Genomic DNA, 19,633 nt, shown 5'->3' on the forward strand with positions numbered 1-19,633 from the left:
AAACCTATAGGAGAAGTGGGCCACTTTGTCCTAAGTGTGCTTCAGGGATTAAACGGACGGTCGTTATAGTAAACAAAGCAAAAAGAACAGGACAAAAGCAAAAACGTCTGAAATCCGAGACAACTCACGAAGAAGCTCAACAGTTCACAGAGAATTTTAGAGTCAGGAAATGTTACTCACAACCGGTTTGTTCACAAATTACCATGATTAACACATCAGGACCTGCTATGATGGTTAAAACAGACTGGGTTTCATGATGGCATGAAGATATAGAATGAAGCTTAGGTGAGGCGAAAAGAAAATAATTCTTGCGATTGCTCAGAAGCGTCTGGTCTCCATCAAGGCGGTTAATGAGATGACCGTGTGATATTGGATGTAATATAGTAAATAGAATTTAGACTTTTTTCCAGGTAAATGTTTGTCGACGTTAATTTTCGGCTTCTTAATATGCAGTTTGTCCTAGTCATCAGGTCAGAAGTGGAAAAAGAAAATTTGGATGAATAAAGCATATAGTGTCTGTGTGGTCAGGAAATAGATTGGCTTTCCATCCGGACTTTGAATTTAATAGCTCACGAGCACGGTTAATATGACCATAGCGCCTGCCTCGCGAAAAACAAACGTGGCGTGCTGGGAAACACAGAGGTTAATTTATTTAAGTCTGTCTCTTTTCTCTGTCTCACACACACACACACAGAGAAATACATCCCTGTTTCTCATTAAACACATGCAATAATCCTTGCAGTCCTGCGTCTGTATCATTCACACACTGTTCCTTGTGGTTCTTATTCCTCCAGCACAAGAAGTGTCCACTCCAGAAACGGCTCTTAAGGGCCCTTTTCACCCTGATCATCTTCCTTTCTCTAACGCCCCCTAGTGCCCGGAAAGCACATTTTTCGCTCGTGTGAATCTTAGCTAAGCTATAAGAGTGAGAAAGGGAAGGAGGGAGGGAGAGAGGGAGAGAGAGAGAGGGAGAGTGACAAAGAGGAGGAGGCAAAGGAAAGTGTGAAGCCCCTCCTCTGGATGACATCAGCACCAGGGCTGAGGCAGAGCTGGAGGCAGATGTAACTTCACACTTATAGTGAGCTCCAGGCAGCTGAACAGACCTGCTGAATCTTCTCAACCTCTCTCTCTCTCTCTCTCTCCCTGTCGTTATTTGCCAAGGAGTGTGTGTGTGTGTGTGTGTGTGTGTGTGCGTGTGAGCGCGTGTGAATACATGTGCTGGACGCAATAACACACCAACACAACTCTCTCTTCTGCGACTTCTGGGCTTAATACTTTGGATTTCTAAGACGCTGGATATATACACTGTGGACTGACTCGTATATTTGTTGGAGGATATTTCTTTAAGTTTCGTATTTTTTTTGCATGAATGCTTTGCAGGTAAGTGTTTATTTATGGGTTCTGATTCTTCTTCTGATTCACGCAAAAACACTGAACATCCCCCCCCAAAAAAAACAGGAGCCGGTCACCTGCGTGATCTATCACGAAACTCCTCTCGAAGCAATTTGGAAAAGATTTGCTCTCTTGATCGTTCCAGTGTCATTATACAGCTCGAGCTGGTCTTCCTCATAGACAGAGTAAATGCGCATTTCAGATCTATTACACTGGCTTTAGAGTGCAACACGGATTTTGCGCTTGGATCCCTGTCCTAGCCTTTGGGATGTAATAATTGGAGAGGGGGAAAAAAAAATAAGGCGTTAGCAATAAAGTATGCACTTTCTCCCTGCACGCAGTAAACGCACTGCTCTGTTAACTATTTATTTTGCCTTAAATCATTCGGTAAAACTTGATTTTTCCCATATAATCTATCCGCTGGTACAATACCGGATCAGTCGTATTTTTTCCTTCTTATTAGCGGCTTTTGCCTGAATTGCAGAGCAGATAGAGTCTATTACGCGCGTCCAAAATGGATAAACACCCAGTTTTCGTTTAAAAAAAAAGCTCTTCTAGGGAATTATGCAGAGATTTGACATCGATTGAAAGCGTCGCGGAGGAAGACAGGCTTTTACGCAGAGTCGGGGATGCGCGCAGCTCCGCGCTCCACGATCTCAAACACACTATACGCGGGTACGAGTAGCATATCACAGTCTGCCTCGACTATAAAACAGCCCCAGTCCTCCTGTAAAATACTATTAACGAGTACAAGTCCAAAGCGTTGCTATTTGTATTGTTTTTTAAATAGAGATATAAACCGCACGCACGCAGCGCCGGCTGCTGCTGCTGGTGCTGGATTTTTGCGGCGCAGCTCGGAATCGGTGCGCATCGTTTTATTACAAGCCCAGACACTATACCACGCGACAGACGTAACACAGAGGACCATCACAAGTGACTAAAATAGTAGTGGATTCATTCAATTCATAGGCAAATTCATATAACGTAAGGTTATATTTTTATATCACAGGCAGACAAAGCGAGCCAAAATATCACTGTCTTGATGTGATGTGTGTTATTTGTGGTCAGTGGCTTGAGTGGCTTTAAGAGTTGAAGAATGTGTTGTCTTTCTCCCTGGGTTTAAGCGGCCTAACCTGGGATTTCAGACAGCTGATGTCAAACCAATAGTCCAGGCTGAAATAGCGTCTGTCTAACAAGCCAAAGCTCAGCTCAGCTCAGGCCAGACATGAGCAGCTCATGCTGTAGTACACAGCTAATTCGTCCTGATTACAAAGCTAGAAAAATCAAAAATTGTACATTGAACAAGACTTGAAATATCTAGAGTTATTATTATTTTTTTTTAGATTTATACACACAGCAAACAGGTTTGAGAAGGGACGTAAGCAGAGAGTCATGAGCGAGGTACTAAACGTTAGGCCCATATTTAATTTCTCCGGCATAATCACGTCAACAAACCAAACTACAAAAAAAAAATCAAAATCACATTTATTCAAACGGTTAAGTCACTAAACGAGAAAGAGCAATTTAACGGTGCCCAGACCCTGCGTTTACTCCTCTTTTGTTACAGAATGCACTACATTCACTGAGATTCGCCACGAAATGGTCGTGTGTTTGGGGCCTCCCGAGACTTCTGAGATCGTTTTTGTGTGGCAGACAAAAAGAAGTCGTGCAATAGAATTCAGCACCCATGTTCGCAGATGACCTCTGACCCGGCCGTGGGGCCTTTTAGCAAATGTCCTTCAGAAACAACACTTAATTTTATGTTCCTTATACGTTATGAAAATATAATCTAAAAAATATATAGTATTATTAATCAATCTTACTCATGATCATCATTGAGATGGAAGTTATAATAGATAGATAGATAGATAGATAGATAGATAGATAGATAGATAGATAGATAGATAGATAGATAGATAGATAGATAGAGAAGTGAAATGCATTTTAGCCTCTGTATAAGTACAGGAAGCAATTTGTTCCTTTCAGAGAGAAAGCATGGATTGTACAGAGTTGTAAATCAACCTAGACTCTATCTACTATTGTCCAGAAGCAGAAACCCTATGTACCCTGGCAGGGGGTGCACATGTGGTAATTAAAGCACCAGCTCTGCATGTGTGCGAGTGTGTGAGCCATGAAGGCCTGATATTGAAGCTCCTACCACCCCCAAGTGGGGAAAAGCAGCGCAGCTGCCACGCCATGCACCGTTTACCCTTTTCAGACTCTTCAAAAGAGCACAGACCCCCACGCCTACCCCCTGTGTCGCCCAGGCACCTCAACCGATGTCTGAGCCCCATGCACTGTCAAACCTTTTTAAATTAGCTTTGGTTTGATTTTAAATAAGCATATACACCACACACAAAAACAAGCATACAGCGTTACCTCTAGTATTAGACATAACATTCAACATGGCGAACCCACCATCCCAGTACGGGACAAGCAAACGAAGTCTGAGGTACAAATGAAATGGACGCTTAAGTTACTGTTAAAGTATGAAGCAATTTTGAAAAACTGTATGTAAATTAATCTTTTAACTAAGAAACTAATAAACAATATAAACTGTAAGCCTGTACTGTTGGATTTAACCTTGAAGTTTTATTATACTTAGTATACTTAAGGATAATGCTTCGGAAACCTTAAAAAAAAATGAAAATCCATTAAATAAATAATGCAACCTTATTTATTTATTTATTTATTTATTTTAAGGCAACATTAATTGAGTACACAATTTGCGCCAGCTTATCACGCCATTTAATTCACACACAAACTAAATAACATTCAGTGCTGGTTAAGGTGTGCTTCTCTCAACTACACACACACACACACACACACACACACAAAAATCCTCAATTTAGCATTGCTTGGGTAGTGCACTGGAGCAGAAGCAGGTCTTACTGATCTCGCAGCACAGGCAGCCTATCAGAATGATAAGGAGAAACGTCAATCATTAGACCTTCATCTGGAGAAATTTTTAGAAGATCACAAACTTTGAAGAGAGAGCTAAAAACCTCAAAACTTAACCACAGGAAAAACTGATAACACAACCAGAGGAGCTTAGCAGAAGGGTTTCAGATCAGGTTCCCAAATCCTCGTGCCTCTTTAGCACAGGACAATGCAGCTCTGAGAAATCCAATGAGAACAGAGAGAAGCGAGAGAAAATGCAATCAGCTAAGCAAGCTAAAGCTCAGAAATGATTAGCTCACTCCATCAAGTCAATAGGTGTTACCTGGTGTGTTAAACAGAATGGTGTATTCCCTTCGTCAGTCTCTCCGCAACTTTTATTTATTTATTTTTATTTAAAACTGCGATGATGTGACTGCAGGGCTTCTGAAATGGTGTCCACATAAAATACCACAAACAAGAAATAAGGCTCTGTCTAAAATACACCGCTCTACAAATGAAGAAGAAAATCTATTTCTTTCCTCTTGATTGAATGAGGATATCATGCAATGGCTTCTTTTTATTTTTCTCAAAATTGCACAAACACTGTTTGGATCTCTAGTCTGAAATAAAGAACGGTCACACCCATATTTAAAACTGTAATAACTCACCTATAAGATTTTAGGATATAAGTGATCAGGCATGACCGATAGACCTGCAAATTGAGTTACAAAGCTCTCCAATCTCCTTCATGTCATAGGGTACAACAGTTCAGAGCCGTAGATGCATGTAGCTTCGCTCTAGCGTCGTTCTACACAACACAAGCTGCAATGTGAGGAAGGTTTCGTACTGAGGACACAAGCTTTTGTGTTGCGAGATGTAGATTGTGAGATCGTTCGGCTTAGCAAGGAAAGTGACTTCTTTTTAGGCCCAGGCATGGAGACGGAGCAGGTAAAAGAAGGTGCACTTGAGGTGACATTTTTTGCTTGGACTCTTGCTTGGATATTCATGAGCTCTCAAAGATGAGCTTTGAATAATCTACCGTATGCATTCTTAAGCAGTCTGAGAGCATTTGAGAGTTTGGCTTTCAGAAAGCTGCATTAAAAGAGTTTCAGTTACTGAAATAGGTTCAGAAACCAAACCAATTTTGAAACTTCCTGCTCCGAGAACACGTTTTAGTGTTCCTATTAGTTTTTTCCACTTTCCGTTCTCCTATTCCAACTAAATGGCTCTGCTTCTCCTGGTCTAGAATATATTTGTTTTAATCCCACACTGGGCACTTTTAAAAAACCAAGAAGAAAGCGCAAACTACAGTGAACTTGAAGGAGCGCTTCCCTGTAACCGCAGCAGGGCCCCTGAGCACCGTAGCCTTTCTAATGCAAAGACATTCTTTTCTCCTGTCTCCATAGAGAAGAACGAGAGGAGGGGCTGACAGGGTCACAGGCAGACAGGTCAGAGAAAACAATCATGGTGGCACAAGCTGGTGGTTGTGGAAAAGAATACTTCTTTGGTTTTCTTTTTTTGTTTCTTTAAACAAACACTGAGAGTCTCCTCTTATCTGGGTTTTCCCCCAAACAATGTGGACCATCAAAGAGAAAAAAAAAACAGAATAATAAACCTAATAATACTTTCAATACACTTTCAAAGTCTTTCAGCCTCCTGTAAGAGGCTCTCGTCAGTCTGGTGAAAACATTATTCAAACACCAACCATGAAAAATTTCAATGATGTGTTTAGAGGAATACCACTCTCCAGGATGAATGGGGATTTCGATTTTCTCATGCTTTCAGGAAAAGAATTGAGTGCTTTATTTCAGACACGATTCAAACACTTTCCTTCTATCTTACAGGATCTTTCCTGAGGTTATGACCAGCATGAACCGCCGCCTGACCGTGCGAGGTTCACGCTCCTAAGGAGAGCAAAGGGGCGCAAGATGCTTTCACGACACAGGAGAAAGTGAGCAAACCTCTTCCACCGTAGAGCCACCAGGCTGGATACCTTCTTCATGCTCCTGCCACGAGAGGAGGAACACGATTTGGGGCCAACTCTAACAGAGAACGAGAGCCTACTCGGATTTCAGCCTGCCTTTACCTGCAGGCTAAGTGGGCTCTGGGCTCTTGATGTCATGTCCATTCTGCCGAAGGACATACCGGAACCCTACAAAGGAGTCGCCCAGACTAACAAAAGGGTCTAATTAGGGGTCCAAACCACTGCGCCGTGAAGGAAAAAGGATTCTTCACGCACTGGACTTCCTCTCTATCTCCCCCTGATTTTTTTCCTATTGCTTTTTTTTAATTATCTGAATTGCATGCCTGCATTAGTGCACTAGAGGTCTGTCTCGAAGCAGAGGAGTTTTCTACTGAGGTTTATCTACAACAAAGCCTTTGATGGTATGAACTGTAGACACTGCAGTACAAGGCAGGAGGTCAGTAGTACAAACAAGGATCAGCTGGATCAGGATATAACCAAAGAAGACTTCGGACAGTGCAGAGAAGAAAGGGGGAGCTTAAGGCATCACTGGATTTTTGGGTGAAAGAAGAGGATTATCTGGCTCCTCTAAATCAGGTATGCGCATTACAGCTCAGCTGTGCTGTGTTCTACTCGAGTGATCATTCTTGTTTCTAACAAGAATGCAGGAAAGGAGATTATGGGAAGAAAAAATGTCAAAGACAAATAGACAAAAAAAAAAAAAAACATTCGGTTTAGTTACACATCATTTCAACGTAGTGTCCGAATTTATTCTGACTTTTTTGTCTTTTCTGTATTGACTCGAGCAGGAGCTCTTATCTATTAATTAATGACAATCTACAAAAGCATCGTTCATTCATTTCATAGTTTTGCACATGCATATGACGCTTTATCCCATACACCGGCATATGAACGAATCATTTCTATTTCACATCCTAGTCTTTAGCACAAGAAATAATATCAGCGTTTCGAATTGCAGCATTCCAGCATTTTGATTTAAATTGGCAGTAGTATATTAGGTCTGACCTGACAAATCCTTGAAGAGAAGTGAGTCCTGTCTCAGGTTTTTCTACAGCTAACAAGCAAGACCCAAGTTCATTCATCCGGCACAGTCTGCTAGTATGAAAGGCAGCTTTGAAATGCACTGGCCTGCTGCAGACATTTTTACAACAGCTAGGACTTCGTCTGCATTACACTCAGTAAGAGATAAAACCGGTGACACAGGCTTTTCATTCAGGGAAAGAAAGCTGGTTGAAAGATCTCTTATCTGTATCCATGTCTGAGTTGGACTATCCTTCCACGTTAATTAGATATGTTTTGATATTCAGACACAGGCTCCATTTTTATTTCATCTTTTTATTTTCCTTGCTCTATTTTTTGTATACCCTATTTCAGGAAAGAAAAGGCTTATTCTGTTGACATTGTTCTTCACTTGTTCCCAATTAGTTTTCAGTCGTGGTATATTTGCAATATTTGTTTAGAATTATTATATTTATTACCATAAATGTGCTAAAGGCAGAATGCACACAAACAGCAATTATTTACAGAAGGGTTGTCATTATTTCAGAATGCCTTCTGATTCTTTTTTCTCCTTTTCCTTCAGGGAGGACAAACAAACCGAGAACATTAATAATGGCGTGCCAGTACAAGTCTTTCTTCGTCTTCTTCATCAGAGCTGGGGTTCTCCTGGGTCTGGCCAATCCACTGGTGACCTCAGCTTCCTGTCCATCACAGTGCCGGTGTGATGGGACTTTCATCTACTGCAATGACCGGGAGCTGACTTCTATTCCTTCAGGAATCCCACAGGATGCCACTGTCCTCTTCCTACAGAACAACAGAATTAAGAGCGCAGGCATCCCTGCTGATCTACGGAGACTCAACAACGTGGAGAAGATCTACCTATACTGCAACAACTTGGATGAGTTTCCTACCAACCTTCCTCTGAACGTCAAAGAGCTCCACCTTCAGGAAAACAACATCCGGACCATCACCCATGCCTCGTTGGCACAAATTCCCTTCATTGAGGAATTACACTTGGACGACAATTCCGTGTCCGCTGTCAGTATAGAGGAGGGAGCGTTCCGAGACAGCAACCACCTGAGGTTACTCTTCCTTTCGCGTAATCACCTAAGCACCATTCCTTCTGGTCTTCCCATGACCATTGAGGAGCTTCGCTTTGATGACAACCGCATCTCCTCCATTTCTGAGGTATCTCTGCAAGATCTGATCAATCTAAAGCGTCTGGTGCTGGACGGCAATCTCTTGAACAACAGGGGAATTGGGGAAATGGCTTTTGCTAATTTGATCAACCTGACTGAGCTTTCACTGGTGCGTAACTCTCTCACATCACCACCTGCCAACCTGCCGGGCACCAGCCTTGAGAAGTTACAGCTGCAGGACAACCATATAGACAGGGTACCAGCAGGTGCCTTTGCTTTCCTACGCCAGCTGTACCGCCTGGATCTGTCTGGCAACAAACTGAGCAGCCTGCCCATGGGGGTCTTTGATGACCTAGATAACCTTACCCATCTGCTGCTGCGCAACAACCCATGGCAGTGCAGTTGCAGAATGAAGTGGGTGCGAGACTGGCTGCGCTCATTACCCTCGAAGGTCAATGTGCGTGGCTTCATGTGTCAAGGTCCTGATAGGGTCAAAGGAATGGCTATTAAGGATCTATCCACAGAGCTCTTTGATTGCTCCGAATCAGAAGTGTCTCCGACATACGAGACCAGCACGGTCTCCATCACGCTGCCTCCATCTCGGCCCCAGTGGCCACTTTATGTGACTAAAAGACCAGTGATTAAGGGGCCAGACTTTGGAAAGAACTATCGCAGTACTACCCCTCCAGCTCATAAGATTATCACAATAAGTGTCAAATCCAGCACTCCAGACACAGTGCACATATCCTGGAGGGTATCTCAGCCAATGACTGCCCTGCGGCTGAGCTGGTTGAAACTGGGCCACAGCCCTGCATTCGGGTCCATAACTGAGACCATCGTGCCAGGGGATAGGACGGAGTACCTGCTTACAGCTCTGGAGCCCGAATCTTCCTATCGGATATGCATGGTTCCTATGGAGACCAGTAATATTTACCTGTCAGATGAGACACCCGTTTGCATAGAGACAGAAACGGGCTCCTTAAAAGCATACAACCCCACTACGACCTTAAACAGGGAGCAGGAGAAGGAGCCTTACAAAAATTCTAGTCTGCCTTTAGCTGCTATTATCGGAGGAGCCGTGGCACTTTCGGCCATCATAATGCTGGCACTGGTGTGCTGGTACATCCACAGGAATAGTTCTTTGTTTTCCAGGAATTGCACGTACAATAAAGGGCGCAGGAGGAAGGATGACTATGCGGAAGCTGGCACAAAGAAGGACAACTCCATCTTGGAGATTAGAGAGACTTCTTTTCAAATGATACCCATAAATCACATGCCAGTGTCCAAGGAAGAGTTTGTGATACACACAATTTTTCCTCCTAATGGCTTAAACCTTTACAAGAGTCCACACAGTGAAAACAGTCTCAACAACAGAAGCTACAGAGACAGTGGAATACCAGATTCTGACCACTCCCATTCATGATAATGTGTGCAGATTCGAAAGACGTTTTATTACGCGTGACTGACATCAGGACTGCCCGGTCTTTTACAAAACACTGGATTGAAAAGACTGAGAAAGCAATGTTCTGTACATTTGCCATATAATTTATATTTAAGGACGGTTTATTAAAAGAAACAAGGCTACAATTGCAGGCCATCACTGAGTCCTCAGTGTGTGCTGTCAACAACTGCAATTATATATTTTAGAGGTTTGTAGTAATTTGTACTGTACATCCTTTGCTTAAGGTTTCAGACCAATTAAAAAAAAGTCTTTGTGCTCGACTGAGATATCAACTGTGAAAGTGGGTTTTCATTGCTGTGTTAAACAATCAGAGTTTAGAGAACCTTGTAGAAGCACAGGTCATAATTTTCACCATGTCGTTCTCAGAAAAAAAAAATAAAAAAAGGCCGACGGGAATATAGGGCGCAGTCGATTAAATGGGTAGAAGAGCTTTTTTTCGTCTTATCTGTATTGGACAAACATAGACGTGTTGCGGTTTAACAGAGCCTCAAGAATATGTTAGGGATCTTAGTTGACATTTCAACAGTGTTGTCAGGCTTTAAGTCTCTGCTATTTTTGGAGTATGGAGATATACTGCTTCCTTTTGTTCCTGAGAGAGGTAGCACAGCACAGAACCCAGTAACGTGTTCCTCGGCTGGGTATATATGCTCGTCCAGCACAGGACCGGCAAAGCACAGAAATAATGACCGGTGCCTACTGAGTGACAGTGTTCCTGTCAACAGGGGAAGATGCCTCAGTTGTGTACTGATTGTACTTGTAAATGATGCTTTTGAAGAGGAACACAGACGGGGAGGTAAAGATATGATATACGTACATGGGTTCATTTTTTTACTTGGAATACAAGTGTGAACTATTTTTGTTTATAATTATTATCTGTATTTTTTTTTTTCCAAAGTTCAAGCCACTTTTATGTTGCGACAACTGAAAGTTAATTGTTCCTTACCAACTGAAGACCAAAGTGCATATATATACATATATATATGCCCTTTGGCCAGTCTTGTATGTGCCTTGATACAATGCTTCTTGTATTTAGCTTTTTAAAAGAATAAATCGGTGAGTTAACTTTTTTCATACACACTTGAATATGATAAACTATTGGTCATATTGCAAAATAAAAGTGGACAAAATCAACTAGGCGGCCTCCGCTTCTTTTGCATGCATTTACATTGCAGGGTGAGTGTTTGAAGGAAATCGTTTGTGTGGCTAATCATGAAGGAGTTAAATGAGGCACAGTTTGGTGCAGGGTTTCACGTGACTGCCAACCACAAGGGGGGGATGTGTTTAATAACGATCTAGTATACGGCAAGTGACATGAGCCCCACTGGGGCTGCCTGTCACTGCCCCAGTCATGCCATGCACAAAGTGCCATTCACATTTACACACAAACTCAGCTGTGTGCATATGGCTGAATATACATACACACAGACACACACACACTCACCCACATGTACGCACATTCAGAGAGCATTAATTACAGTTCAGATGAGTTGCTTTAGGCTGCAAATTAGTTCCAAACTTTAAGTATTGCACCTTCTACAATCACAGAACTTCAAACAAAAAGCCTCATGAGCTTATGCTGTGTTTAATGGTTCAGATATGGTTCAGCCAGTTGATACACACGTCAAAGGTTGTCGTACAACTCAAAAGTTACATGTAATTTTAAGCCTGATGGCAAAATAAGAGCATGTTTACTTTCTGTAAGTTTTGTCTCTGGTCTGCGTTAGTATTATATCACATAGATCAAACACTACATAAGATTATTATGAAATTAACATAGTAATTATTTTTTCTGTTGTAAAATTGTAGTCACATTTTTCAATCCTGTTAAATAAATTTAGCACCAGGAATAAAAGTATAATACTCAAATATAACGATCGAATTTAGAGAAAATGCTGAGGTTCTGACTAAAATCCGAAACGATTCTCCTATACGAAATCGCCGGATTTTTATCTTCTATCCTGGTGGAAAAAAAAAACAAAGACTGAAGGATAAACATTACTCAGTCATCGAGGACAAAAATTACTTTTATACTCTCAACATTTCAGAGTTACATATAATTTAGACTATGGCTTAAAAGGTATCTTTTAATCTCTGCACATTTCTGACTTTCCTCTTTTACCAGTTTTTGGCTTGATCTGTGTCAGTGTTGGTCTTATAGGCGCACTCAAAATACAATGCAATAGCATTAAAGCCAAGTGCATCAATGACCTGTCGTTACGCCCTTATTGAATTCTCAAAAAAGATACGAGGAATGGTTTCAATGCATTTTAAGGCTCACGTCACATTGGTGAGATCACAGCAATTTCCTTGTGCCATGTCGCTGCCTCATATCTTCTGAACACAAAGGCAGATTGTGTGCGTCCGGTTCTCTATGTGTGTGTGCGTGCGTGTGTGTGTGTGTGTGTGTGTGTGTGTGTGAGTGTGTTTGTTTGAGAGACAGAGAACTGGATATAGTTTTGTGCTTTGTACATTATTCCGAAACACCGTTAGGATACGATTTCATTAAGCGTAATGAAATTTTCAATCATTTAAGATTAGAAAGATGTACTGAACGTACACACGGTATAGTGGTGATGTTAGCTCTGTTCCGAGTTATAGAAAAAAAAAATCATGAACCTAATGGGTTTTCATCTAACTTTTTATTGGCAGTAATGCACCCTTGTGTGTGTGTAGGTCCCTGAACACAAAAGCAGCTAAGGCAAAGTGTATATTCACCCACATCACACCTCCGTCAGCTGCAGAAGCCTTAAGCCTTAGTAATATTTCTTTCCTGGCAGATCTGACATCTATACACAAAAGTGTAACTGTTACAACGGAACATTCATCGATTAAAGTGCGAGGCGGCAATACGACCCGAATTACTTGTCTTGATATATATATTTGAAGTACAAATGAAAATGTCATTTCTTCTTTATATAACGGCAGCATTTAACTTTAACAGCAATAATGCAGATGTAGACTGCTGCACAAAGGGGATTTCTGCAAATTTTTTTTTCCCCCTTCACTTTTTCCAGCATTGTTCGAGTCTCGCTCAGTACCGAAGGATAAACTGTACATCTGGTCATAACCCGCAAAGCCGAGAGCAGAACCGGGTCTGAGTCTTTGCGGCCATGTGTTAAACCACAGTGTTTTTTTTTATTTTTGTTTGTTTTGTTTTGTTTTATTTGTTTGAAAATGGTACCGGTGAGAAAATTCCACAATTACATCAAATCATTTTAATGAATTCGCATCCCGTGTATTTTCTGCCCTTGATGTGAGTACGGCAGAGAAAATTAAATACGGCCGTCCTTCTGAGAGAAGGGACTTATGCAAAATCAGCACATTCGCTCAGGAATAAAAATTGAACAAAGGTACAGATCTTAAGTACTGTTTAAGCAAAGAAGGGGCATATATTTTTTTATACGACTTCAATTCAATACAAATGCAATTCTTATACACTTACGTTTATTACCGTATATTAACGTATTAACTAATTATTTATTATCACTTATATATTATTTATTGTACTTATAATTAAATTTGAAAATTCTGAAGATAATAAACGACCAACTGCTAAGCACTTCTATAGGATAAAAAAGTGTTATATAAGACATGTATAAATATTGTATATATATTATTCGTACTATAACTAGGTTCATTTTATTTAATGACTTGTTTGTTATTCCTTATTTGTACACTTTTCACTTTTCCTCATTTCTTATACACCTTTTCTGTCCGTTACTTATTTTTACTTACTTGGTTTCTATCAATCATTTATTGTTCTTTATTTCTACACTTTAACGATTATTGTTCTTTATTTTTAGTTATATTTTAATTAGTCATATTTGTTTACTTTTATTTATCATTGCTTACTTATACACCTTTATCACTTTTATGTACCGTCACTTTAACCTTATTCTTACTTAAGGTCCTTACTAACAAACTAAAGTAGAAGGAATACTTTACCATTATTGTTTTTATTTATACTCATCACATTATTATTTCTTTTATTTTTTTAATGATATGTTTTACTTATATGTTACTTCTATTAATTAATTTATTATTCCTTCCTTACAGATTTATACATATCCATGCGAATGACTTAGACATAGACTTAGACTGACTTTTAATTATTTTTAATAAATGATTGACTTATTTTTTTGTTACTTGCCTTCTGTTATTATTTACTTTCATACTGTTCCATACTTAAGCATGCGTGCATTTCATTTCTCGACCCGCTCACGCGGATCTTTTGATTTCACAAAGCTGTACCTCGTGAACACAAGGCACCGAACGTGCACTTTCACTCTGTCAGCAGTGCGCGAGTGTGAGTTAAAGTGAACTGACGTGACTGTGTATTAAAACGTGTAGAAAATTGACAGTGATGTTGTAAACATTTAGTTTTCCAAACAGCTTACAGACAGATGCAGATCAGTAGCCGTCCCGGAGGAGCTAGAGAAAGTGTTGTGTCAGCTGAGTGGAAACTTCTCCCTGTACGTATCTGAATGGCAGATGTGTTCGACATGAATCACGCTGCCTACTTGTTTAAGAAACGCAGTAAAGAATGAAATCATATCTACTGCCTATTCATACCAGGCCTACTGCTTAAAATTAACATACTGAGACCTCTGCAGGAAAAGAAGTGCAGACGGCAGCAGACGGGCAGCTCGGGTTAAACACCCTGACGATGCGGTCTGTAAAAATAAATTCATTCATTCAAATGCAGGGTATGAAGTCGGTCATTTTCTACACTGCTCAGAACTGACTAAGGCTACGTAGACCTCTGCTTTTACCGTTTCGATGTTCATACAGTTCCCACAGTGTAGCTATATTGATTGTGTCTGTGCTGCCTGCCTGCTGTGAAAGCTCTGAATTCAAATGGTCTGGAAAAGTCCCTCTGCTTCTCGGCACATAATTACACAAATTAGATAATGACAAGAAATTACAACTTACACACTTTTACTACTCTTATTTTACTCCTTTACTTTTTTTTTTAAAAAAATCTACTTTTACTTATTGTTATTATTTATTTTTACTTTTAACTACTTTTACATATTCCGTTACTCTTCGTGATTAACACGTGTTTATTTTTACTCGTTTACTTACCTAATATTGTTTTTCAATGATTTTTACTTGCTTACTTTAATGTACTTATTTATTTTATTATTGAATTTTACTTGTTTACGTTTACATATTTATCTATTGCTGTTTGTTACTGACTTGTTAAGGTTTTTGCACTTATCTATTTTTCCTGTACTTATTATTGCTAAGGATTTTTACTTATTTACTTTTATGTACTTATCTACTTCTTATTGATTACTTGTTTACTTTATGTACTTATCTGTTGTTGCTTTGTTATTGATTTTTACTTCTTTACGTTTGTCAGTCATTGTTGTTTAAATTGATTTTTACTTCTTTACAGTTGTGTACTTCTGTTATTGATTTTTTACTTGTTAACCTTTATGTACTTATTTATTTGATCACTGATTTTTACTTGTTTATTTTACGTAAACTATTGCTGCTTTATTATTGATTTTTGCCTGTTAACTTTTAAGTACTTACCTATTGTTTAATTGATTTTTACTTTATTTTTACTTTATGTACTTATCTGATGCTGCTTTATTATTGATTTTTACGTGTTAATTTATGTACTTATCTACTTTTTATTGATTACTTGTTTACTTTTATGTACTTATAAAGGGTAGGGTCGGGGTTCGATTCCCGCCTCCACCTTGTGTGTCTGGAGTTTGCATGTTCTCCCCGTGCCTCGGGGGTTTCCTCCGGGTACTCCGGTTTCCTCCCCCGGTCCAAAGACATGCATGGTAGGTTGATTGGCATCTCTGGAAAATTGTCCGTAGTGTGTGAGTGTGTGAGTGAATGAGAGTGTGTGTGTGTGTGTGTGTGCCCTGCGATGGGTTGGCACTCCGTCCAGGGTGTATCCTGCCTTGATGCCCAATGACGCCTGAGATAGGCACAGGCTCCCCGTGACCCGAGGTAGTTCGGATAAGCGGTAGAAGATGAATGAATGAATGAATGAATGTTGCTGCTTTGTTATTGATTTTAACAAATTTCTTTATGTACTTTTCCAATTTTTAATTTCTTTTAGATTTTTACTAATCTACATTGTAATAAATATGTATGTAATGTAGATTAGTAAAAATGTAAATAAAAAACTAAATTATTCTTTACAATTGTGTACTTATCTGTTATTGCTGTTAAACTGATTTTTACTTGTTAACCTTTATGTACTTATCTGTTGCTGCTTTGTTATTGATTTTTATTGCTTAATTTTGTGTGCTTACCTTTTTTTAATCCATTACTTCTTTATGTTCTTATTTGTTGCTTCTTCTTTGCGATTGTATACTTATTTGTTATTGTTGTTGAATTGATTTTTAATTACTAACCTTTATGTACTTATTATGTTGGCTTTGTAGAAGCCAACATTCTGTTTTCCTATTTAAGCTTAGACAAAAATATATAAAATTTAATGCGGCCTAGGGCTTTCGAGCCACATGCACCAAATTCGGATATGTTGTAGACCCTGGTCTGAAGTTTGTTGCTATTACATTTCTAAGCGATCCGAGTACCGGTACTTCCGGTACCGGGTCTCAAATTGGCCCTTTTTCCCATAGACTCCCAAGCTTTCGAACTATCTACACCAAACTCGGCCAGCTCCTTTAGGGTGATACTCTGAACAAAGGTTTACATTGGTGTACCGACTGGCCTTCCGGTTGTTCCGCAGCCCCACCCCCCAAAATATGCAAAATCAAAAAACGTTTTACAACATGAACATGTGACATATCAAAACACTCAGAACAACAAGGGGAACTTCCTGACATATATTCTGATGACGTCACGTGAAAATAAAAAAAATTTGCACAACATGGGCATGTGATATATCAAAACACTCAGCCCAATGAGGGGAACTTCCTCAGGAGTATTCGGATGACGTCACATGCTCGTCTCCACTTACCTCCAAATGTTTTGGCACCCTATCTTTCTGTCCACTTGCCTCCAAAAGTAACACTGACCCTTATGTTCACTCGCCTCCAAAAAGCACCGGCCTTTGCGAATACTTGCCTCGTCAAAGCCAACATCAAAGTTTGTCGCTACGAACTTTACAAATCTAGTTTATTTTATAATTGATTTTTACGTTTACCTTACATACTTATGTATGTACTTTTATATGTACTTTTGTGACTTCTACTGGTTAATTTTGTGTACGTATCTTTTTTTTTTTTTTTTTTTACTGATTACTTGTTTACTTTTAGGTACTTAGCTTTAGGTAATTAAGCCTGTGTTATACCGTTTTACTTATTAGTTATTCTTACTACTTTAATATATATCTTTAACATATTAATTTATTATTCCTTTCTTGTATATACTCTTATACAGATGTTTAACCCCATCTGTACAACTTAGCTCAGCATCTCAGGTATAGACGTGTGGCTGTGTATGTTTTTTTTAATTCCATGGTCGATATATTAGATACAGTTTATAGAGTTTATTTCTAATATCGTCTTAGTTTCTCAGTAAGTGACCGTATAACATTTTTTCTTATATTTCTAAACTGATTCATAACATCAGAAATCCTAGAACACTAATTTACAAACTCATTTCCAAATTATTACATTCTGCCTTTAAGCAACATTCAGACTTGTAATGAAGCCAGAAAACCAACACAGATCAGTAGAGCTTTAATTCCAATTTGAAGATTAGCAGCTTAGTAAAGCAGTTTAATCCAAATTGAATATAACATTATATTATTCATTTTCCTTCATTTACATATATTGGTTTTTATCTTCTTTGTTTTTATATATAAACAACAGTGCAGACAGAAGAAAACTCTTTTGGTTTGACCCAAAAAACAATCACCTGATATTGTAAACCTCGTATTGTTCATTAAAAGCTTCAGGATCTGGCTTCATATCTATTTGTAGAAATGAATAATTCATTTTACTTATTGTATTGAATTACCATCACATAATTACATATCCTTACTCACTTGTACTTTACATATTGTTCCTTAAACGTTTTTAACTTTGTGTTATTAAATTTTCATTAGTTTGGTTTTACAGACTTATCGTTCTTTGTACTTTCTTATAAACGTTACTTACCTGTTTACTTTTACTTCTTTATTATCCCAAATGGAAACACTTTTCATTTTTCTTTCTATTCCTGTTTCTTATATATGGGTTTTTCTTGCTGTTATTATTTTGTTCCTACTCGTTTATTTTTAGGTACGTATTTACGTTTTTGTTTTTTTTTTAGGTACGTATTTACTTTTGCTGTCAGTATTTATATACACATACTTTTATAAGTTATTGATAAATGATTGATTATCTTTTACTTGATATTTTTATTCTTATTCTTGACATTTTACTTAGTGTTATTAATTATATTTAGATAGATACTGTGTTTCTATTTTGATTGTATACTCTTTACTGATACTTTTGCTGACTGCTAGTATTATATATATACGTAGGAGGAGGAAACCAGAGTACATGAAGGAAACCCCTTGAAGCCACTTGCTTCCCTTTTTCTACTGATCAAGAGGCATATAGAGATTGTACCAGCTCCAGTTGTGTTCCACTTCATGAAGATTTCAGACCTTCAAAGTGAAGAGATCAACCCAGTAAGAATCCAGAAGCATATAGACATGTACCAGCTCCAGTTGTGTTCCACTTCATGAAGATTTCGGACATTCGGAGAGAAGTTGCCGACCCCACGAGGACTTTGAGGAGAACAATCTCTTAATCGTTACACAAAATAACATTCCACATATGCTGTATCTCCATCATTCAGTGTTTGATGCCTCCGGCACGGATGAGTTGGTGTTCAGTCATTAATGAATTCGGGTGTTGAGCTAATTTATGAGTTGCTCAAGAGCTCTTGGTTACATAACATCAAACTGACCGTAAATGACTGTAGAAAGGATTTTATTTATATTTACACTCTCTGGTGTCAGCCAAATGAGCATGAGGTTCCCTTTTGAGTCTGGTTCCTCCTAAGGATTCTTCTTCATATCATCTCAGGGAGTTTTTCCTTGCCACAGTCACCTCAGGCTCGCTCATTAGGGATGAATACATATAAATGTACATCATTTTATGTTCTGTAAAGCTGATTTGAGACCATGTCCATTGTTATAAGCGATATACAAATTTGCATGGAGGTGCGAGACAAACCACTAAGCCACCAATAAACACCTTTTAGTGTTATTACACTCCTTTATTGATTATACGCCATATTTATTGTCACGAATGTTCGAATGCTGTACACAATATATAGAACATAGCAGAGCAGCTGCTCTCGATCAGGAGGCTCAGTAATAGCTAACGCAGAGCCTTGAATGTATTATTGAGCTATTTAAAATAGTCAAGTGCCAAAGAGCTGTTTGGCAAGATCACATCACAAGGGTTAATTGTCAAATGAATAGATTTCACCTTACAACGTGATACGTGTCTTTACGTTGTATGGCTTGATGTGTCCTCGCAGTCCTTTGACACGGTTTCCTGAATAAACTAGAAAACCTTCTAATGAGCCATTTTCCTTTCTTTCTCCCTTCGCATCTTCATCATCTGTTCTGTCCAAGACATCTTGCACATCAAAGCCAATGCTCTCTCAATGCATGGTCTCTAGGAGCCAAGCACGAACCGAGGCCAGAAAAAAAACAAGCCTAGAGACGAATCACATTCTCTCATGCCAGAAAGTGTGTGTGTGCACATGAAGCATGAGTGCACGTATGTTCCTGAGTGATATAAGCAGGATAGAGTGCAGATGCCTGTGTGGGGAAAGACT

At 39.1% G+C, this 19,633-nt stretch overlaps 2 protein-coding genes across 3 annotated transcripts in view; one reads left to right on the forward strand and one right to left on the reverse strand.

Moving 5' to 3' along the window:
- Positions 1–19,633, reverse strand: part of macrod2 (mono-ADP ribosylhydrolase 2) — a 580,362-nt gene that overhangs the window by 478,672 nt on the left and 82,057 nt on the right. The window lies entirely within an intron of this gene.
- Positions 1,099–10,987, forward strand: flrt3 (fibronectin leucine rich transmembrane 3). The gene is made up of 3 exons (XM_060871808.1): positions 1,099–1,380; positions 6,117–6,832; positions 7,839–10,987. The coding sequence occupies exon 3, from the start codon at positions 7,868–7,870 to the stop codon at positions 9,815–9,817; it is 1,950 nt and encodes a 649-aa protein (XP_060727791.1). The 5' UTR covers positions 1,099–1,380; positions 6,117–6,832; positions 7,839–7,867; the 3' UTR covers positions 9,818–10,987.

Source organism: Tachysurus vachellii, chromosome 6 (genome assembly GCF_030014155.1).
Source record: "Tachysurus vachellii isolate PV-2020 chromosome 6, HZAU_Pvac_v1, whole genome shotgun sequence".
NCBI classification, from domain to species: Eukaryota; Metazoa; Chordata; class Actinopteri; order Siluriformes; family Bagridae; genus Tachysurus; species Tachysurus vachellii.